This window comes from Pituophis catenifer, unplaced genomic scaffold, assembly GCF_029215685.1.
Source record: "Pituophis catenifer annectens isolate HBS135680 unplaced genomic scaffold, rPitCat1.0.hap2 SCAF_2, whole genome shotgun sequence".
Classification (NCBI taxonomy): Eukaryota; Metazoa; Chordata; class Lepidosauria; order Squamata; family Colubridae; genus Pituophis; species Pituophis catenifer.
Window position 1 is genome coordinate 27,883,050 of NW_027256882.1, and position 23,376 is coordinate 27,906,425.

General features: G+C 41.1%; 2 protein-coding genes across 2 annotated transcripts in view; one reads left to right on the forward strand and one right to left on the reverse strand.

Annotated features, from left to right (window-relative positions):
• Window positions 1–23,376, forward strand: part of LOC139310039 (zinc finger protein 252-like) — a 371,392-nt gene that overhangs the window by 135,148 nt on the left and 212,868 nt on the right. The window lies entirely within an intron of this gene.
• On the reverse strand, window positions 1,030–22,098 carry LOC139311960 (zinc finger protein 850-like). Its single transcript, XM_070936484.1, has 4 exons — window positions 22,025–22,098; window positions 18,078–18,177; window positions 14,403–15,902; window positions 1,030–2,953 (listed from the first exon to the last, which is right to left on the reverse strand). The coding sequence occupies exons 3-4, from the start codon at window positions 15,258–15,260 to the stop codon at window positions 1,355–1,357; spliced, it is 2,457 nt and encodes an 818-aa protein (XP_070792585.1). The 5' UTR covers window positions 15,261–15,902; window positions 18,078–18,177; window positions 22,025–22,098; the 3' UTR covers window positions 1,030–1,354.

The window sequence follows — 23,376 nt, forward strand, 5'->3', positions numbered from 1 at the left end:
ATGCATTTATTATTAAATTTAATCGCTACTCATCTCACAGTTTGAGGCAACTCTGAGTGTCTTGCCTTGCCCTAATGATCATAGCAACACTGACAATACCCATTTTTTACATGCCAAAAGCTACTAATAATTGTAATATAATGCATTTTAAAAAGAAACATTTTTTAATACTGTACATTCCCACCCCCCCCTCATGTTAAGGTAGAAAAACAGAGATTTGTTACTCTTCTTCGTGACAGTGTGGCAAAATAGCAGCCACTTCCACAAGTCCACTGCATGGCCCAGGAACAAATCCAGTGCCTACTGTAGAATGGCTGCTTCCAGGACACAGTCATGAGATCCAAGGATCGTGTCCCCCACTCCTTCCACAACATGAGGATCAGAGATCTTCAAAAGATAAGGAGGTGGAGGGTGTGAGGTCTGGTGGGATGGGAGTCAGGCGTAAGGATTGGAGAGACCCAGTAGGAGTGGGAAAAAAAACCCTGTGGGGACCTTGGGGCGGGGGAAGCAACAGGACTGGGGGGACCATGTGGAGGAGTGAAGGGCCGAGGGGACACAAGGGTTGGGAAACAGAGCACAGGGTGTCTTGGAGGAAGGCTGAGGGATGCCTGTGGCAGGCAAGCCAGGCCCTGCTCTAGGCCTCCAAGAGTTTTCCCCAGCCCTGAGGTACCCAGTGTTCCACTTAGCGACTTGCACATTCAATTAATGGCTGCATCAGGGAGAGCAGGAGGATGCATGTAGTTAAGGAAAGCAGTCTCACTTAACGGCCATTATAACATGCAACCAATAATAGTTGTATCTTGAGGTCACCAGAAATAGGTAGTTAGCCATTTTCCACTTTCCTTTTCTCTCCACCTACAAGTCTAATCCTGAGACTTATTTGAATAAAGAGAATCAGGCCACAATTCAAATACAGGTAGTCTTCAACTTACAACAGTTCATTTAGTGACTGTTCAAAGTTACACCATTCCTGAAAAAAGTGAGTTATGACAATTTTTCACACTTACGACCATTGCAGCATCTCTATGGTCATTAGATCAAAATTCATATTGTTGGCAACTGATTCATATTTATCACCATTGCAGTGTCCTTGAATCATATGAGCCCCTTTTATGACATTCTTAGCAAGCAAAGTGAGTGCGGAAGCCAGATTCACTTAATAACGGTGCCACTAATTTAACAACTCCTGTGGTTCATTTAACGGTTGCAAGAAAGGTTGTAACATGGAACAAAACTAACTTACAAATGTCTCAGTAACATAAATTTTGGGGTCAATTATGGTCATAGGTTGAGGACTATTTGTAATCAATTTCTAACAAATCACAAATGAAATTCAAGCCTTCTCTACACTTCTCTACTTTTGCCTCATATGGATTTCCTTGTGTGCAATAAGGGAGGATTTATGTCTGAAGTAATGTTCACAGACTGGACATTTGAAAGGTTTTTCCCCAGTGTGAGTCCTTTGGTGTATCATCAGATTGGAATTCTGACTGAAACCTTTCCCACAATTAAGACACTGATAAGGTTTCTCTCCTGTGTGAGTCCTCTGGTGGTTCACCAGGCTGGAATTCTGACTGAAACGTTTCTCACAATCAGGACACTGATACGGTTTCTCTCCTGTGTGAGTCCTCTGGTGTGTCACCAGGCTGGAATTCTCACTGAAACTTTTCCCACAAACAGGACATTCAAATGGTTTTTCTCCTGTGTGAGTTCTCCGGTGTTTCAGCAGGACAGAATTCTGACAGAAACTTTTCCCACAATCAGGACATTCAAAGGGTTTCTCTCCTGTGTGAGTTCTCCGGTGTTTCACCAGGCTGGAATTCTGACTGAAACGTTTCCCACAATCAGGACATTGATACGGTTTCTCTCCTGTGTGAGTCCTCTGGTGGTTCACGAGGCTGGAATTTTCACTGAAACTTTTCCCACAAACAGGACATTCAAATGGTTTTTCTCCTGTGTGAGTCCTCTGATGTTTTACCAGGCTCGAATTACAACTGAAACTTTTCCCACACTCAGGACATTCAAAAGGTTTTTCTCCTGTGCGAGACCTCTGGTGTATCACCAGGTCAGAATTACAATTGAAGCTTTCCCCACAATCAGTACATTCAAAGCATTTCTCTCCTGTGTGAGTTCTCTGGTGTGTCACCAGGCTGGAATTCTGACTGAAACATTTCCCACAATCAGGACATTGATACGGTTTCTCTCCTGTGTGAGTCCTCTGATGGTTCACCAGGCTGGAATTCTCACTGAAACTTTTCCCACAAACAGGACATTCAAATGGTTTTTCTCCTGTGTGAGTCCTCTGATGTTTTACCAGGGTCGAATTACAACTGAAACTTTTCCCACACTCAGGACATTCAAAAGGTTTTTCTCCTGTGTGAGACCTCTGGTGTATCACCAGGTGAGAATTACAATTGAAACTTTTCCCACACTCAGAACATTCAAAAGGTTTTTCTCCTGTGTGAGACCTGTGGTGTATCACCAGGTGAGAATTACAATTGAAACTTTTCCCACAATCAGGACATTCAAAGGGTTTCTCTCCTGTGTGAATCCTCTGATGTCTCATGAGGTGTGAATTTGTAATGAAACTTTTCCCACAATCTGGACATTCAAAGGGTTTCTCTCCTGTGTGAGTCCTCTGGTGTTTCACCAGGTTGGAATTCTCACTGAAACTTTTCCCACAATCAGGACATTCAAAGGGTTTCTCTCCTGTGTGAGTCCTCTGGTGTCTCATAAGGTGGCAATTTCTAATGAAGCTTTTCCCACAGTCAGGACATTCAAAGGGTTTTTCTCCTGTGTGAGTCCTCTGGTGTCTCACAAGGTGGCTATTTCTATTGAAGCTTTTCCCACAATCAGGACATTCAAATGTTTTCTCTCCTGTGTGAGTCCTCTGGTGTATCACCAATTTGCCATGCTCACCAAAGCATTTACCACATTTCGAGCATTTATAGGGCTTCTCTCCTGTGTGGGTCCTTCCATGAACCACAACAGAGCTTTTTTGACCAAAGGTTTTGCCACAGTCAGAGTGATTGTGTGGTTTTTCTCCTGTGTGGATCCTCTTATGCATAATCAGCTTTGCAAGTTTTCTCTTTCCCACAACAGGCACATCTATGGAGTTTTTCCACAACTGATATTCCTGAGTAGGTCAAACACATGGATGATCCCTTGTTTAGTGCTGGTTTGATTCAAGCTGTTTCCTTCCTCCCAGAGCGAGGCCTGCATCACTGTCTGCTCTACATTGCTTTCCAATTGGCCTTTTCCTCCCCACTGACTTCCAGAGATATCTCTCTTTTTCTGAATGAAAAAAATCATCTCCCTTGACTTTTTATGTAATGTATCCTTATCCTTCCACAAAATCTACTTTTTCCAGCTCAGAATCTAATTTGATTTTCTCTCTTTTGTCTAGCTGCCGGGGAAAGGAGAATTGTGCAGTTTTTTGAAGGAAATGGAAAATAGTTTGATTTCTGGGTCCATTTGCTTTCCTTTTCAACATTGCTTGTTATTCTCAGTTGTCCAGAGTGTTCTTATTGCCATCCTCTTTTGTCTATAGGATTCAAAGAAAAGTGTATTGTTAATTATAAAATGGTTGCAGAAGATATGAGAAAAAGAAAAAAAGTATACAACAAAAAAGCAAAGATGTCACAATGCTAGAATAACCTCTTACATTGATCAATCATGAAATTCTCCTTGATTTGGGTCAAATTTTTAGCAGTGCGAAGGGTTATCATCAAATATATCTGGAACTGCTGGGGATAGATTATATAATTGTAGACATATGCATACAGAGGTAAATACAGATACATCCATACATATATAAATGGAGAAAATCAAATGCCCCAAAATGGTTACGGTCAAACCTTCTGAGCTTACTTTAGACATGTGGGGGCTTTAACTGATGAAATGATGCCTAAAGTCTCTGCAAGATTTGAGGTACCAGTTTTCCTCATGGAAGTCCTCAGCTCCAAATAAGGCCAGAAAACACTGTCCACAAACACTTTGGTGACATCCCAATTTAAGCAGTCCTCACTTACCAGCCACGATTGGAACTGGTATCAACGTCACTATACAACCCAATCATTAAGCATGATGTCACATGTCAGTGCCAACTTACATCTGTTCCTCTATAGTTCTTAAGCTAATTACTGTGTAATTAAGCTAATTACTATTTAAATTACAATTAAAATTACTTTAATTGCCTAATTAAAGGCAATTTCATATGACTGGGACATTTAATTTCCTGCCTGTATACCCCTTGATTTTGTTTGTCAGAAGCTAGCGAATGTCACAAATTGGGAATATGAGTGTGGGATGCAGCAACCATCATAAATGTGCACCAGTTGGCAGAACACAAATTGGTGTAACTCCTTTTCTTGCACCTTCATAATCACAGGAACTGCTGACGTGTGGTCACTGAACAATTGCTATGATGACCAGAAATTTGTGTGACTAGGTGTAAGTCTGCTTTTACACTGCCATTGCAATTTTGAAGGCCCAGGGAACAAATTGTAAATGAGGACTACCTATTCAACTGTACATCCCAAAGGTCCGCAATAGTTATTTTGCATGTCAGAATCTAGCTGGGAAGATCACAAATGGAGATCCCAAGTGTGGGATGCTGAAACCATCATATATTTACCCCACTGTGTAGTACCCAAAAGGTGCATCTCCTTTTTCTGCACCTTAAAAAAGTGCTGGGTTGAGCACACTTGAATCTGGCTAATACACGGATGGGGCAACAATAGGAAATACTGTGCTTGTTGGTGATACATGTAAGTAAAAAATCCCAGAAAACACCAGTACCAGATCAGTATAATATTGTTGCCACAAAAACAGCAAGTCCACAATAAAATAACAGAGTTGGATGGGAGCTTGGATGTCTTCTAGTCCAATCCCTTGCTCAGGCTGGAGATCCCATACCATTCTGGACAAATAGCTGTCCAATCTCATCTTAAACATTGCTGATGAATTTATCTGACAATATTGTCATTCAAAAGATAGACGAGAGAACTAGCAGGTCACCTATAATTATCTAAATTCTTACTAGCAGTGATGAAATGATAGAGGGGGTCAAAATGTCAGGAACTTTGGGGAAAGTGACCATGTCATATTGGAATTTAATACAATGCAGACGCAAACAATAGAGCAAAATTAACCAAGCATCTTAGACTTTAAAAGAGGTGGTATCAACAAACTTAGAGATAGCTTGGGAAGGATTTTTAAAATCTTAAAGGGGAAACTCAAGACGCTTGAGAAACTCTGAAAAATATGGTTACAAAAGCCCAGTCCAACAATATTATTAAGAAATAAAAATAAAAAATCCAAAAGGAACGAGGATGGTTGCATAAAAAACTCTCTGATAAACTGAAAGACAAAAAGGATAAGTATAAAAAATGGAGGGACACATAACTAAGGCAGAATCCCAGCGTATAGTCCGAATCTGCAAAGATGAAATCAGGAAAGCTCATGCTCACAAAGAGCTAAGACTTGCAACGAAACTCAAAGAAAATAACAAAAGTTTTTTTTAACATATAAGTTAACAAGTAAAAAGTCAAGGAAACAGTTCATCCACTAAGGAGAGAAGATGTCAAAGAAGTAACAGCCAGTAGAGACAAAGCAGAGCTGGTTAGTTCATTCTTTTCATCTGACTTCACACAAAAAGAAAAACTAGCCCAAACTACAAAAAAACAGAACCCATAAAAGACAGACTAGCAAGAAAATGGTAAGAGAACACCTGTCCACTCTAGACTAGTTCTAAACACCAGGACCAGATTGAACATCCCAGAGTTCTGAAGGAGCTGGCAGACATGATCTCAGAAACATTGAATCATATCTTTCAAAGATCTTTGAGCACCAAGAAACTACCGGTGATCTGGGAAAGAGCTGATGTAGTTCTCTTGTTCAAAAAAAAAAAAAGGGGGGGGGGAATAGAACCGCAAAACTACAGACCAATCAGCCTGACATCAATACTGGGAAGATTGTGGAAAAGGTAACCAAACAACAGATTTGTAAATACCTAGAAACAAGCAAAGTTATAACCAGAAACCAACATGAGTTTGTCAAAAACAGATCATGCCAAACAATCTTATTTCATTCTTTCACAAAGTAACTAAATTAGTGGAATAATTAACCAGCCTCCAGGGGTTGATTGGCCAAGACGCACAGGCTTGCCGGCGGGAGAATCCTGATCCGCTATTGGTTACATAGTTTGACAGCTATAGTATAAATAGCTGTCAAACTCCCCAGTTGCCGATCTGTTTTACTTGAGCCGTTCGCATTACTGTTAGCTAATAAAGTGTTCCGTTGAACCCAGCCTAGTCTCGCCTCAGTTAATGGACCCCGGGTCGCCCTACAGAGCAGTGGGGGCTCCATCACTGGAAGGTTTTAAGAAAACACTGGACAGCCATTTGTCTGAAGTGGTACTGGGTCTCCTGCTTGAGAAGAGGGTTGGACTAGAAGACCTGCAAGGTTCCCTCCAACCCTGTTACAAACCTCCAGTGATGGGAGCAGCCACAACCTTAACTTGAAAGAGACTTTAAATCTTCTCAACAGCAGAAAATAGCCGTCACCAGTGTTAAAGTGTATAGTACAGCATGTAGCACCAGTGGGCTTAAATTTGGGGAGGGAAGGATCATGCTGCAGCACCTGACATGGACACTAGTTGCTTCTCTGCTTCCAGGCCGTGGAGGGAACCAAACAGGCCGACTTGCTCCCGAACTCTCCTCTCACCTGCCCTCAACTCACCTTTCAGCTGCTGCTTCGACCATGGGAAGCGCACAAAAGACACTCTGCACACCAACTTCCTCCCATTGAGTGATCTGGTAGAGGAAATTCCTCTGTGCTTCTCTTCTCACATCCTTTCTAGCAATATAGTACTCTATGGTTTTAACTCCTTAAACTCAACCACAGGCACCCCCATTGTATTATAGGGTTTTCAGGCACAGATGTTGCCTACCTGATCGCCACCTCCTGACAGAGGCAGAAAAACGCATCTGTTTGTCCCATATCTACCTAAGCCACTTGCAAGATGTTTCCACTATTAAATGCCATCAAGCCATTTTTGATTTCTAGGTACTGACTTTTGAGCCAAGTGAAACAGTGAAATGTGATGCTATTTAGCTTACGGAGATTAGGTGCTGAGCCCTAAAAGTTCATGAAGGTTTTACAGAATTGCAGAATAAGCTTTCCTAGGGGTGACTCTCAGCTGAGATCAATGCCTCTCTACATCTCAAATATTTGATTTCTCTGCTTGCTCAAACTTGCTCAGAGCCTTGATAGTACAGTGGTCTAACACCCTGTTATTAACACAGCTGTCTGCAATTACTGCTGGTTCGAATCTCTCCAAGGCTCAAGGTTGACTCAGTCTTCCATCCTTTCTAAGGTAGGTGAAATGAGGACCCAGTTTGTGGGGGCAATAAGACTTTGTATAAATATAAAAAGGATGAAGGCTATTGCTTAACGCATTGTAAGCCGCCCTGAGTCTCTGGAGAAGGGCGGCATATAAATCAAATTAAAATTAAAAAAAAAAAAAACAGGCAAAGATATACACATCCATTTAATGTATCTTGATTGTTTCTCCTCCCCTTCACTTCTCCTTTTCCATCTTTTTCCCCTTCTCCTTCTCCTCTGCCACTCCTTCTCCCTCTCCACCATCCTTCCTCCTTCGTCTCCTCCTAGTGTTACTAGAGAAGAGCAACCAGGATGATTAAGGTTGCAGGAACTGGGCATGGTTAGTCTAGTGAAGAGAAGGACCAGAGGAGACATGATAGCAGTCTTCCAATATTTGAGGGGCTGCCACAGAGAGGAAGGGGTCAATCTGTTTTCCAAAGCTCCTGCAGACAAGGAATAATGGATGGAAATCAAACGAGAGATTCAACCTAGAAATAAGGAGGAACTTTCTGACAGTGAGAGCAATCAAACAATGGAACAGATGTTGCCTTCGGAAGTGGTGGGAGTTTCATCACTGGAAGCTTTCAAGAAGAGACTGGACTGTCAAAAATGGTGTAGGGTCTCCTGCTTGGGCGAGGGGTTGGATTACATGACCTACAAGGTCCCTTCCAACTCTGTTTATCTGTTAATCTGATTTAATGTGGCTCCCAAGGATTTTGGACATTGCAGCAGCATCAGGCCAGATGCTCCAGGCAAACCAGCTTGTTAAAATATTTAAATTAATAGTTGTGAAGGGTTAGTTAGACAATGAGTAAGAACACACAGTTATAGCTAGTTGGTTGAAGAGAGCTGGCTGCTGTATGAGGCAATCTAAGATGAGATTGGTTGCTGTGAGTGTAAAGGGGGAGTTTCCTTGTTTCCCGCCTTTTTTCCTCTGTGTGTGTTGTCAGTAATTTACCTCATGATGTTTCTGCTGTGTTGATTTACCTGATGATGCCCCTATCTAGTTTACTGTATATATAGTTGTAATATATAGCTAGATTTATTTAAAACTACAAGTTTATGTCAGCATCTATGACTCCATTTGGAACCCGGCTATGCAATTCCCTGACAGGTTATGGGCCCAGAAGCGCCAGAAGTAAACTTTTCTGAAGAGCCAGAAGTAAACTTTTTCTGAGGTAAAAGTTTCTTTGTGAACCTCAGGGAGGTTGAGGATGATTGGCCTGTAAAGGCAGCTATGTGTTACAGGAATGGGAGGAGGGTTTCCTGTAGTTCCCCTTAAAGGAGATGAATTATCTCTCAGGGAGCATAAAGATGGAGATATTTCTGTAAAGGGAGGATTTGTGGACAGTTGTAAGCATCCTCCAGCAGATCTCAATGAGGAGGGGCAAAAGCAAAATGAGAAAGCAGTAGCCAGCGTCATTTTGTGCTTGGAAAATAGTCAGGTCATACATGGGCATGAATTTACGTTTGCTGGCTGGCCTTATGCAGAATTTATGTAAGAGAAATGGCAAATATCAAAGTAACTCTCACCAGAAAACTTTATAGAGCAAGGCTGAAGTCTGGAGAAAGTGTGTCAAATCACCCTCAGTTTATGAGGAAAATATTCCTTGAATTAGAAGAGCGAGGAATGGTGTTTTTAGAATTATACAAAGTGTATGTTGTGCTTAGTTCCCTTGATGATGTTTTGGACATGTTAGTAATAAGTCTTGAGTTAATGAACAAGTGTGATTTAACTATGACTTAGGAAACTGGGAGTCTTTTAGAAGAGCAGAAAAGCTAGAGATAGGCGATAGTAATTTGCAATTCAGTCAGAAAAGAACTCCATTCCAGAGAGATAACATCAGTGGTGAAATCTAAATTTCTTTCCTACCGGTTCTGTGGGTGTAGCTTGGTGGGCGTGGCTTGGTGGGGTCATGTGACTGGGTGGGCATGGCTATGTAACCATGTGACTGGGGGATCAAAAGACAGAAACTCACTAACAATGTCCTGCTGGAGCAGGGTTGGACTAGATGACCTCCAGGTCCCTTCCAGCCCTGGATTATCCTCTGAAGCTGCGTCTAGTGCCAGGTTTATAGTCCTTCCCTCCTCTCCTTTTTCCTTCCTCTTGGTATCTTCATCCCTCTTGGTATGGCCGCCAGTCCACTCTGGTCCCTCGCTCAGGCACCTCTACTGGCCTGTGTCATGTAGTGGAGTGGTGGTCAGTCTCTCAGCTGACAGGTCACGTGGTGGGGTGATGGTCACTTTTTTCCCAGCAAGCGGGTCCTGTGATGAGATGGTATTCATATTGCTGGTTTTTCTTTTTTTTCCTTCCTCCCTCCCTCCCTCCCTCCCTCCCTCCCTCCCTCCTTTCTTTCTTTCTTTCTCTTTCTCTCTCTCTCTCTCTTTCAAAAACGGACCCCCCCCCGTTTTTTGCCTCCCCCCCCGTTTTTGGCCTAGAAGGCCAAGAAGGCATCAGGGAAGGCTTGGTTCTGGGGGGGGGGGAGAAATTGTCCCCCTCAGAATGGGCTTGCAATTTGGGTGTCCTCCTAGACTCACAGCTAAGATTAGAGCAACATCTGACAGCTGTGGCTAGGGGGACTTTGCACAGGTTCGCCTGGTGCACCAATTGCGACCCTACTTGGATCGGGAGGCTCTCCTCACAGTCACTCATGCCCTTGTCACCTCATGGTTAGATTATTGCAACACGCACTACATGGGGCAACCCTTGAAAAGTGTTCGGAGACTACAGTTGGTCCAGAACGCAGCCGTGCGAGCTGTCGTGGGTGCACCTAGGTACACCCACATTACACCAATTATCTGTGAGCTGCACTGGCTCCCTATTGGTCTCCAGTCACAATTCAAGGTGTTGGTTATTACCTTTAAAGCCCTACATGGCTCAGGGCCAGGTTATCTACGAGACCGCCTTCTGCCGCATAGCTCCCAGCAACCGGTAAGATCCCGCAGAGTTGATCTCCTTCGGGTCCCATCAGCTAAACAATGCCGGCTGGTGGGCCCGCAGGGGAGGGCCTTCTCTGTGGCTGCCCCAGCTCTCTGGAACCAGTTACCTCCTGAGGTCCGGACCATCCCCACCCTATTGGCCTTCCGAAAAGCAGTGAAGACCTGGCTTTTCCGGCAGGCCTGGGGCCGTTGATCTAGCTCTTTTGATCTGGCGAGATCCGGCCATGAATGGCATGAATGAGTTTTTAATGTTTTTAATGTTTTTAATTTTTAAATGTTTTTTTATAATGATTTTTAAAATGTATTGTGAGCCGCCCTGAGTCTTCGAAGAGGTGCGGCATATAAATTGAATTAATTAAATTAAATTAAATTAAAAATGGACCCCCCCACCCCACCCCCGTTAAAAAAAAGGTTTAAGTCTCTTCTAAATAGGATCTGTCTGCTGCAGACTTGAAATATGTTTTCCCCTCATCTCTTGATGCTGTTAATATGGCTCTGCACTACATCCTACAACATCTTGAATTTCCAAAGACCTACGCAAGGGTCCTCTTTGTAGACTTTAGTTCAGCATTCAATACCATCATTCCAGACACTCTCCTAACTAAGCTAAATCAGCTAGAGGTACCTGAACACACTTGTAAGTGGATCATAAGCTTCCTAACAAACAGGAAGCAGCAGGTGAAGCTAAGCAGAATCACATCAGATACCTGTACAATTAGCACAGGGCCCCCCCCAAAGTTGTGTGCTCTCTCCACTTCTCTCTATATACCAATGACTGCATCTCTAACGATCCATCTGTTAAACTACTGAAGTTCACAGATGACACAACAGTGATCGGTCTCATTTGAGACAATGATGAATCCACATACAGATGGGAGGTTGAACAACTAGCCTCGTGGTGCGACCGGAACAATCTGGAACTGAACACACTCAAAACCGTAGAAATAGTGGTAGACTTTAGGAGAAACCCTTCCATACTTCCACCTCTCACAATACTAGACAACACAGTATTAACAGTAGAGACCTTCAAATTTTTAGGTTCTACCATATCACAAGATCTAAAATGGACACTTAACATCAAAAATTCATCAAAAAAGCACAACAAAGAATGTTCTTTCTGCGCCAACTCAGAAAGCTCAAACTGGCCAAGGAGCAGCCGATACAGTTCTACGGGGAATTATTGAGTCTCTCATCTGCACCTCTATAACTGTCTGGTTTGGTTCTGCAACCCAACAAGATAGACACAGGCTTCAGAGGATAATTAGAACTGCAGAAAAAACAATTACTACCAACCTGCCTTCCATTAAGGACCTGTATACTGCATGAGTCAAAAAGAGGGCTGTGAAAATATTTACAGACCAGGGATGGGTTCCTTCCAGTTCGGCCCGGTTCCCGCAAGCCGGTAGCAGTGACAATATGACATCACCGAACCGGTTCTTTCCCCTAAATTTTTTGCCTTAAATTTCCCATTGTTTGCAGTTTTGCACCTACCTTTTTTGGTGAGGAAAAAGAAAAAGAAATCTCTCTCTGCCTCATTTTGTCACGTTGCAGCAAAGACCCTGCTTTTGCTTTTGCTTTTTCAGCATAGCTAGGGGGAAAAAAATCTGCTCCAGTAACTCTTTGCAGCTAGCAACAGAACAGAGCCCTGCACAAAACAGCTGAGAGCAAATCAGCTGAGGGTGGGGAAGCCGAGCTAATCAACTTGTGCTAATTAACCTATGCGGAAGCTGTAAGGGGCTGTTTTTTCTATTTTTGCAGGCATCGGTCTACTCATTTGTTTTCTTTTAACACTGATCACCTGTAGGGCGGCCTTTTGAAGCCCCGCGGCAAGAGTTTAAACAGTTTTTTTCCCTCTAGCCATCAGCTGGGACTCAGGAGGCAGCCGGGACTCAGGAGGCAGAATGAAAAATCGGGACTTTTTTAAAACGCCGCGGGACGCGGGACAAATTGCTAAAAATCGGGACTGTCCCGCCAAAAGCGGGACGTCTGGTCACCTTAGATTTAGGCTCTGCAAAAATGCAGATAGAAAGATAATATCTTTTATCTAGATGTGTTTTAGAAGCAAGGGGAGTGGATGTTTTCAGTTATTGTTCAATGTTTCATTCTATTGATAGGATGAAGCTGCATATCATAAGCGGCTGCGCACACAAACAAGACATTCATAAATGTTTATAGCACAACACCTCCCTAATCTTAAGAAGCTAAATAGGTCAAGGTTCACTCTTCCAGGTTCGCTCAGTTGCAAAAGTAGGTTTTGGGGAGTTATCCTGCACTCCCACTTCCCTGCAGTTTCCTTGGCAAAGTTTTTGGAAGTGGATTCCCACTTTCCTAGGCCTGAGAGGACGGGACAGGCCAAGATCTCCGAGATGGCTTTGTGCCTAAAGCAGGACTGGAACTGAGCATCTCTCAGGCTCTACCCTAGTGACTACCAGACTGGGCCTTCTTCCTCCCCACAAAATCTATCCATTCAGCTGTTCCTGCTACTCCAGCCCCAAAGTCAAGGCTGCAGCTTTCAAGATCCAGTACCCTCCAAACAATACCTACTTTACACCTGAGCTTCAAACTTTTGATTCTGAGGAAATGGACTGTTCCTCTGATTGGGAATGTATGGCTTTTGACCTCGCACTGTAGACCATCCCCTTTGACTCAGGTTGGCTTTATTTAATTTTGCTTGATATTTTTATATAGCCCTGTGAGAGATCCAGAGGCTTTGGGATCATTGCAAGGGTTTCCAACTTATCATGTATAAGATGAGACATGATAAAGATGTGCACTAAAATATGACACCAAGGAAAGAAAAAAGGAAGAATATATTTTTTTAAAATTTGATTTATATGCCGCCCTTCTTCGGAGACTCAGGGCAGCTTACAATGCATTAAGCAATAGCCTTCACCCTTTTGTATATATTTATACAAAGTCAGCTTATTGCCTCCACAAACTGGGTCCTCATTTCACCTACCTTAGAAAGGATGGAAGGCTGAGTCAACCTTGAGCCTGGCGAGATTCGAACCTGCAGTAATTGCAGGCAGCTGGTCTTAATAACAGGGTGCTTTAGACCACTGTACTACCAAGGCTTCCTTGGTAGTTAAATTAAATATAATTTTACTATTTTAAAGTCTAAAATTTTTGCACATTAAATTCAAAGTCACTTGGACCTTGAGACCCAAGCCAAGAGTTTCTTGGTTTACCTTGCCTTGTCCAGGTTGTTTTGTGTCCTTTCTACAAAGGGATCACGTGTAACGTGACCTACTAAAAAAATTGAAACCTTTTTGAATTGTGTTGGTGAAATATACAACGTTTGAATTCTTTGCTGTCTTCTAATCGCAGCAAAATCAGGATCATTCATCTGCATAGCTAAAATATCACTTCCGCTGCTACAAATAATGTTCCTCTCTTTATTTGAAGGCATTTTTGAAAACAATTAAGGAGCCCTGGGATAGAACTGAAAGAACAGGAAACGTCTCCCATGTGTTGGGGAGAGAGCTTTTCATTACCTTGTCCCAATGTTTACAGAAATGCTGACACTTTGCTTTTTCTTTTTCAAAAGCTATTTATCATTCTTATACAGTGCTATAGAAATAAAATAAATAAATAAAAATGCTGTTTTAGAAATGAAAACATTATCTACTGTACAATCTGCTTTCTCCTTTATATGAGGAGCCATAATCTCTAACTAGTCTAAGTGCTCCTATCAGGAAGAGATGCTGCTTGGGGAATTCTGGGACTGAAATACTCAAGGATACACAGAGAGAGGGAGGCTGGGACTCTGCACATGGCATTTCTATCATCTATCATGATAAAAATGCAAAGAACACTCCCAGAAAGTTTACAGAATTGCACAATTTTTGCAAAAATAAATATCCAGCAACTTCTGCTGCTGATGGCCAGGCAGCCATTACCAAGCTAATATGTTCCACTTGTTAATTTCGTCCTTCCCGTCTAATACCATGACATATTTGCTTACAAAAAATGGGGCAAATTCTTTGCAATTACAAAGAATTAAAATAGTCAATTTCTCAGCTGGACTTACAATGGGACATTCGAAATGAAATTCAAGCTTTCTCTACACTCATCACTTTGGGCCTCAGGTGGATTTTCTTGTGTGCGATAAGGGTGGACTGCTTCCTGAAGCACCGTCCACACTTGGGGCACTTAAATGGCTTCTCCCCTATGTGTATAAGCACATGATTTATAAGATTAGACTTAGTATTGAAATCTTTCCCACAGTCTGGACACTCGTATGGTTTCTCTCCCGTGTGAGTCCTCTGGTGTCTTATCAGGCTGGAATTCTGACTGAAATTTTTCCCACAATCAGGACATTCAAAGGGTTTCTCCCCTGTGTGAGTCCTCTGGTGTGGAACGAGGTTGGAACTCTGACTGAAACTTTTTCCACAATCAGGACATTCAAAGGGTTTCTCCCCTGTGTGAGTCCTCTGGTGTGGAATGAGGTGGGAACTCTGACTGAAACTTTTTCCACAATCAGAACATTCAAAGGGTTTCTCTCCTGTGTGAGTCCTCTGGTGTTTCACCAGCCTGGAATTCTTACTGAAACTTTTCTCACAATCAGGACACTGAAAGGGTTTCTCTCCTGTGTGAGTCCTCTGGTGTCTCAAAAGGTGGGAATTAGTAATGAAACTTTTCCCACAATCAGGACATTCAAAGGGTTTCTCTCCTGTGTGAGTCCTCTGGTGTCTCATGAGGTGGGAATTTCTACTGAAACTTTTTCCACAATCAGGACATTCAAATGGTTTCTCTCCTGTGTGTGTCTTCTGGTGGCTAATAAGGTAGGAATTTTTAGTGAAACTTTTCCCACAGATAGGGCATTCAAAGGGTTTCTCTCCTGTGTGAGTCCTCTGTTGCCTCATGAGGTGGGGATTTCCCAATAAACTTTCACACAATCTAGACATTCCTATGTGGTGAGTCCTCTGATGCATCACCACATTGCCATTCTCACTAAAGTATTTACCACATTGGGAGAACTTTTATGGTTTCTCTCCTGTGTGGGTCCTTCCATGTAGCACAAGTGAGCTATTCTGCCCAAAGATTTTGCCAAATTCAGAGTATCTGTATGGCTTTCCTCCAGAATGGATCCTCTCAGGTATAATCAGCTGTGATTTGCAAGTTGTATCTTTCCCACAATAGGCACATCTATGGAACTTTTCCACTATTGATATTCCTGTGGAATTAAAAAATATGTATGATCCCTTGTTTAGTTGTGCTTTGATTCAAGCCATTTAATTCCTCCCAGAGCAAGGTCTGCATTATTGTCCGCCCTATGTGGTTTTCCAAATGACATTTTCCTCCCCATTGACTTCCAGATATTTCTCTCTTTTACTGAATAAAAATATTCTCCCTTGACTTTTCACGTGATGTATCCTTGAGTCCCGTATGCTCTACTTATTCCAGCTTGACATCTTTCTTAATTTTCTCTCTTTTGTCTATCAGCTGCTGGAGAAGGAGAATTTTGTGGGTTTCTGAAAGAAATGGAAAACATTTTGATGTCTTGCTTTATTTTCTTTCCTTTTCAACGTTGCTTGTTATTTTCAGTTGTCCAGAGTGCTCTTATTGCAATATGTCTACAAGAGTCAAAGAAAAGTTTAATTTTAATTGTGCATAAATGGTTGCAGATGTGGAAAAAAACAAAAATCTATATATATAATGTATTTTTCGGAGTATAAGACGCACCGGAGTATAAGACGCACCTTAGTTTTTGTGGAAGAAAATAAGAAAAAAGCTGATTGGCAGGTGGATCTGCCTCCCGGAAACCCCCAATCAGCTGTTCCGAGAAGTGAATTTTAGCAACAGGTTCCTTGGTTGTGAGCTTTGTGCCTTGCTTTTTTTTTTTGCTTTTTTTTTCTGCCTCTGAAACTTCTGAAACTCTGTTTCAGAAAAAACTTTTTTTCCTGCCTCTGAAAGCCTCCAAAACAGAGCTTCAGAAAAAAAGCCTCTGAAGCTCTGTTTGGGGGCTTCTTTTCTGAAGCTTCGTTTCTGATGCTTTTTTCAGCCTCTGAAACCTCCATTTGAGAAGCTGGGTGGGGCTCCATTCGGAGTATAAGATGCACCCATATTTTCACCTTCTTTTTTAGGGGAAAAAGGTGCGTCTTATACTCCAAAAAATACAGTATATAAATATTACATATATAATAATGAAAAAGCAAGCATGCCGCAATGACAGAGTAACCTTTTACATTAATTATGATTCATTTGACATATGGAAGATTACTGAGATCCAAGTTAAAATATCCATCAGGGTGGATTTGATTTAAATTGAGTTGATTTAAATCACAATTTAAATCATGATTTAAATCACTAGTAAAAAGGCTTGATTTAAATCAACTCGATGTAAATCATAATTTTTAAAGAGCAACCGTCATCTCTGCTACTCCTTTGACCCACTGTTGACTCACCGATAGTCCCAGTGTTGCAGAATATACAGCCTCATGCTACATAACTAAGCTCCATTTCATGCTGAATAAACTATTTATGTATCTTAAATAGAAAACTATCTTACGATAGATTTTTATCCCAAAAGTTTTTTATTAAAATAAATTCGATAAAAATTAAAAAAAAATCCAATTTAAATAAAAAAAAATCCGATTTAAATAAAAACTGATTTTTTTTTATTTTTTTAAAAAAATCATTGATTTTTATCCACCCTGATATCCATTCAATCGTAAAATTCTCTCATTTTGGGTCTATCAAAATTTCTTAGCACTGCAAAGAGTTAGTATCAAATATACCTGAAAGTGCTAGGGATAGATTATACAATTGTAGATATATGCATACAGAAAGAAATATAAATACACACACCTATAACTGTATGTACATGGAAAATTGATGTTTTTCAAGCCTGAAAAAAAATGTCCTATAATGGTTACAGACAAACTTTCTGAGCTAATTTGAGAGATGTGGGGCTTTAATTGATGAAATGTTGCCTAAGGCCTCTGCAAGTTTTAAAGCACCCATTAAAAGCACCTATTTTGCTCATGGAAGTCCTCAGCTCCAAATAAGGGCAGAAGATACTGTTCACAAACACTCTGGTGTCATCCCAAAGCCTGCCGGCCCCTTGGCAGAGCACAGATACCGGTAAGTCTGAGCACGGAGGCAGAGGCAGGGGGGAAGACAGGCGATCCAGAGGTGCTTCACAGCTGCCTGACTCATGGGAGGCTTGCACAGTGGCACTGACAGCAGGCAGAGGCATTGGGGAGGCAGGAGATCCTGACACCCCACTGGGATGCCTGGTCAGCGCAGCCACAGGCAAGCCGAGAGACAGTGGGAAGAGTGGGCAGCATGTTGGTATCGCCTCTGCCTCCACCTGTTCTGCTGCGCACTTTTCACCCAGAGGAAGATGATGCTTCCTCTGCTTGCAAAGGAGATGCTTTGAAATGGAGCTAATCATTCCGTTTCAAACCGTCCACTTTGCAAGCACACAAAGCTTTGTCTCTCCATCATTTCTCTGTCCGGGCGAAAAGTGTTTGGTCGCCTATGGGGTGAGTTGGAATGGAGCAAATCGCAGGGGTTCAGGTTTCTTTGCACTATGCAGAGCGCTCTCACTCTCTCTGTCTCTGTCTCTTTTCTCAGCACTTCCTTAATGTGCTGGGTCTTTGGCTTGTTTTGCTGGAAGGCTGTTAGGATTCTCTCTACTCCCCCATTTCCTTCCCACTTCCTTAGGAACAGAAAGTCACTGGTGTAATCTGGAAGAGAAACATCATGCTCAGCTATTGAAAAGTGCAGGCAGTTGTCATTCACACCTCTTTCTGCTTCCTTGTGTCTTTAATTGGGGGTTTCCTCTGGAACAGAAGCAGAGAGCCTCTTCAAGTGAAGGTTTCTCTGTCTCTTCTGATTTTTACCCTGGAGCAAAAGAAAGGCTAATTTAGTGAAGGCTTCCCTGTGTGTCATCCTGGTATCATTCCCCCTCCTCCCCCCCCTCATGGAAAACTTGTCTTTCATGAAACTGGTCCCAGGTGTGAAAATGTTTGGGGACCACTGGGATAGATAGCATCACCATCAGATGGTTTTGCAATTGGTAGCAAACCACATTCAATGGTTAGTCCTTAATGGAACTACATCTATATGGAGGGAAGTAAGCAGCAGGGTACCCCAAGGCTCTATTTTAGGCTTACTATTCTTCAATATTTTCATAAACAATTTAGATGAGGGAACATGAGGGGAACTCATGAAATTTGGAGATCACACTAAGCTGGAAGGAATAGCCAACACCCCAGAAGACAAGCTCAAGATACAGAAGAATCTCGATAGACTTGAATACTGGGCCCTATGCAACAAAATGAAATTTTGGCTTTTTAAAATGTTTTTAATTGTTTGTTATTGTTTTTTTTTTTAATATAAAAAAGTTTTTATTTTCTGATCAAACAAGTATACAATATAAACAATCATTCAAACTATCATCAGAAAAAAAGAAAAAAAAATCAATTTGGTAAACTCAATCTTCAACCCCTCCTCACCACCCCCCACCCCCGACTTCCCAGAACAAAAACAGGGCATAGATTTCACCAAACATTCGTTAAAATAAACTAGCTAACTGCAAGATTTAATAACTCCCAAGACCCCTTAACTCCCCTTTTACAATTTCATCAACCTCCCTTTATATAAACACAAAATAACATGTAATCCAATAACTCTAAGAATTTTAAAACCATTAACAAATCTTAAACATTCAAACCTAAAAACATTTTTCCCCCTCCTACTTTTCTCAAAGTTCAGATATTTTGAAATCTCATAACAAAAAATAAACCTTAGATATTCACTAATTAAATTTCTACATTTTTATAATTAACCATTAGTACATTAACTAGAAAACCAAAAAAGATTAATCAACCATTAATACATCATATTTAAAAATCAATATTCAACTTTATACTTTTTCCCCCTCAGTAGTTATAACACCTAAAACATAATCAATTTAAACCATGAGTAAAACAACTGCAAAGCCAAAAAAAAAAAAAAATTAATCTTCCATTCTTGCTTTCTTATTTTGAAATCTCATAACAAAAAATGAACCTTAGATATTCACTAATTAAATTTCTACATTTTTTAAGTTTCTAAATTTCCCCCCTTCATTATTCCTCCCTCCAACTTTTAAAATTTGAAAGATAATCAACAACATAATTAACCATTGATACATAAACTAAAAAACCAAAAAGGATTAATCAACCATTAGTACATCATATTTAAAAATCAGTATTTAACTTTATACTTTTTCCCCCCTCAGTAGTTATAATACCTACAACATAATCATTTTTAACCATGAGTAGAACAACTACAAAGCCAAAAGAAAAGGTTAATCTTCCATTCTTGCTTTCTTTTTATATTTTTTCCAATCTTTCTGCATCCCTCCTACTTCTATTTTGAGGAGGTTTTTCATTTTAATTTGAGGTTGATATAACTGCAAAGATTGTCCCCTTTTTAAGAAAGTTTCCTCTAATTTAGAGCCCCCAAATCGCCTCTTCATGCTTATATAAATCAGTTCATTCCTTCGTCTGTAAAACCAAAGTTTGTCAAGAGTTTGTGAAGAAAAGTTCAATTGTTTCTTTTCTATTAAATGTATTGATGCCACTGACAAGTCTCCTTCATCTTCTGAAACTTCGAAAGTCTGGTCATTTACTACTTTTTTCCAAACCAAGTCATAATTTTGAAAGATTCTATCAATTTTTCTGAAAAGAGCAGAGAGTAAGCTCGAAAATTCTTGAGAAAATTCTTCCACCCTCTCTGCTACAATATCTCCTGAGTTGTCATCATACTCCGTAGTTGTTTTGGTTTCCTCAGTCATTTCTGTTGTTATCCCTTTAAGAATTGCTATTTGGTTACTTATAGCTGCAGTATGATTATTCATGGCTTCTTTTATAAATTCTGTAAGTTCTGCATCAAAATCCTTACAACTCTGTAAATCAGACAACTGTTTCGTTTCTGAGACCTCCAAATAGCATCCAGCGCTTTCAAGATCTCCTTTCTTAGAAGCCATTTTATTTTAAAGAAATTTTCTTTCTTCCCACAACCATAAAATCATAAAGTCAGAGCCATCCTTTTGAGCAGCATTCAGCAATTTCTTTATAAACAATCTTTTCCCAAACAGCTCTTCAAAATCTATTCCAGCAACTTAAAGCCAGTCTCTGAGCACGAGTCTATTAGCAAAAACTTTTTCTAACTTTCCCTTTTAAAATCGCAACAAAGAAACGCCATCTTAACTTCCAGCTCAGAAAATCCAATTAGAAACATTGTATCCCCGGAGTTAAGTGTTATACTTGCAAAAAGCTTGTCCTCCTGCTTCTGTTCCGCCTGCTTTTTTGAAATCATTTAATCTTCTGTTTGACAGCAGAAATTGGACGCAACGCCTAGCTCTGTAAAAAAAAACAGAGTCCCCCCGGATCCGGAGCTTCAGTGGGCTGAACGGGGAGCTCTCACCCTCCTAACCCCTGGAATTAATCCAGGGGTTTTCAGGGAGCTCTACCCTCACCCACCTGCTCTCCTCCCCTTCTTTTCCCGAAGGGGAGATTTTCAAGCCGTTTGACAGCTGATTAACGCTGTCAGAACGGCTCAACGGAATCACGGGGGCGGCGGTCTAAAAAGACCGTCAATGGCGCTGCGGAGCCAACCCGGAAGTCCTGTTTGTTATTGTTTTTAATCGTGGGGCCAAATTTATATATATGGGGCCAAATTTATATATATCTTTTTAATTGTATTTTAATGTTTGTAGTTTATGCTTTTACTTGGCTGTTCACCGCCCTGAGTCCTCAGGGAGAAGGCCGGTATACAAATTTAAAAATAAATAAATAAATAAATTCAATGGAGGAAAAAAAAAGGTTTTGCTCTTAACCAAGAAAAAGCAAATGTCAAGGTACAGAATAGGTGGAACATGGCTCAATAGCAGTAACTGCGAGAGGGATCTTTGTTACATATTTTATGTGATGTGTTATGAATATCACAAATATAACACAAGTTATGAATATAGAGGGCCTGTAAGACAACCATAGTTAACCATTTTATGAGCTCACTGGGAAACTCAACGTTGCTGGAATGTGTGTTCTACTGATAAGAAAAGATTCTGAGTGCATGTGTGAATGATTTATTGTTGGTGATACCAGGTAGAACATTAATGGGCGTAAGGAGTGTAGTGGATTGCACTTTTCATGGAGTCTTGGAACAAAGGGTGAGGATGTAAAGTTCCTGATGTGGCTACGGCAAAATTTACACATGGATTCTGAGTAAACAAGTTGGGTATAAAGGGAAGACTGGAATGAATCCAGACCCTGAAGTTTCCTAACAGTGAGAACAGTTAACCAGTAGAATCGTTTGCCTTTAGAAGTTGTGCTCCATCACTGCAGGCTTTTAAACAGAGACAGGACAGCCATTTATCTGAAATGATATTAAGACCTCCAAGATTTTTTCCAGCTCGATTACTCTGCTACAAACCTTCAGTGATGGAGCACCCACAACTGGAGGGAAGCCATTCCCAAAGAATCAACCCTGTCTTGAAAGAGACTTTTTAAATCTTCCCACAAGCAGAAAATTGCAGTGTTAAAGTGTGCAGTACTAGCAGGCTTAAATTTGGGCAGGGAAAGAACATGCAGCACAGCAGCTGACATGCTTCAGCCTAGTTGCTTCTCTGCTCACACATCCTGGAGGAAACCAAACAGCCTGACTTGCTCCCAGCCTCTCCTACGATCTGCCCTCCACTCACCTTCCAGCTGCTGTTTTAATCTTGGGAAAAGAACAAAAGCCATTTGACAGATCACCTTCTGCCCATGAGTGATCCGGAAGAGGAAGTTTCTCTGCCCTTCTCCTCTCCTCCCATCTTTTCTAGCAATGCAATACTCGATGGTTTTAACTCCTTTAAGTTCAACCACAGACGCTGCCTACTGCAGAGGTCTTCAAACTTGGCCGCTTTAAGACTTGTGGACTTCAACTCCCAGAATTCTCCAGCCAGCATAGTGAGTCACTAAGCAGTGAAGGAAATGAATAATAAGCTACTCTTTTAAAGAAGTGTTTAATGTAGTAAAAAGCTATGATGTTCTTACTGTTGCAAACTGACCACAAATTGTAATTAGTAGAGACAATGTGTTATGACTTGCTAAAAGCTCCCTTGGAGACAGGAACCTACGCCTTGGGCAAGACCACCATCAGTAAGAAAGGAACATCCATGCTCAAGGTGAAAATTAAAAGTAAACCTAAGATAGTTGTTGTTAGGCAGGAAACGGCAAGATGACCCTTTAAAGTGTAAAACAACTTGGAGAATGACGTAGGAGAATAAAGGAGAGTTGGAAGGGCTTCTTAGGCATGGCGTGCAATGTGCAGAAGTATAAAACGTGCAGCTTGAAAACTGCTTTTTGCGCTCTTTGAACTCAATCCGCTTGGGAAGGATCTAAGAGGCCGCGCTTGCAACCGCTTTTTATTTTTCTTCATTTTATCTCCAATAAATCTTTGATTTTGTGAACCAGACTTGTTTATGAATTGTGAGGATTAAAATATTTGGGTCTTATATCTCACAGCAGCTTAATCATAAACATGATGCCACATGACAGTGCCAACTTACATCTATTTCTCTGCAGTTGTTAAACAAATCACTGGGTTGTTAAAGGCAACTTCAGATTTGTGCGACTTGCAATTCCCACTGATTTTTTTTTTGTCAGATGATACCTGAGAAGGTCACAAATGGGGATCATGAGCATGTTGCAACCATCATATATGTGCACCAGTTGACAGAACCCAAATTGGTGCATCTCCTTTTCCTGCACCTTCATAACCACAGGAATTGCTGATGTGCGGTCACTGAACAAGTGCTACTATGACCATAAAATTATGGACCAGGTGTATGTCTTCTTTTATAGTGCCATGGTAACTTTGAAGGCTCAGGGAACAAGTGGTAAGTAAGAACTATCTATACAACTGAACAATCTCAAACAATCCTCAATAGCTATTTTTTAAAAAGTGCTTGGTTAAGCACAGTTGAACCTGGTTAGTACACAGATGGGGCACACATAATGAATACTATGCTTTTTGGCTAGATATGAAAGTAAAAAATCCCAGAAGAGA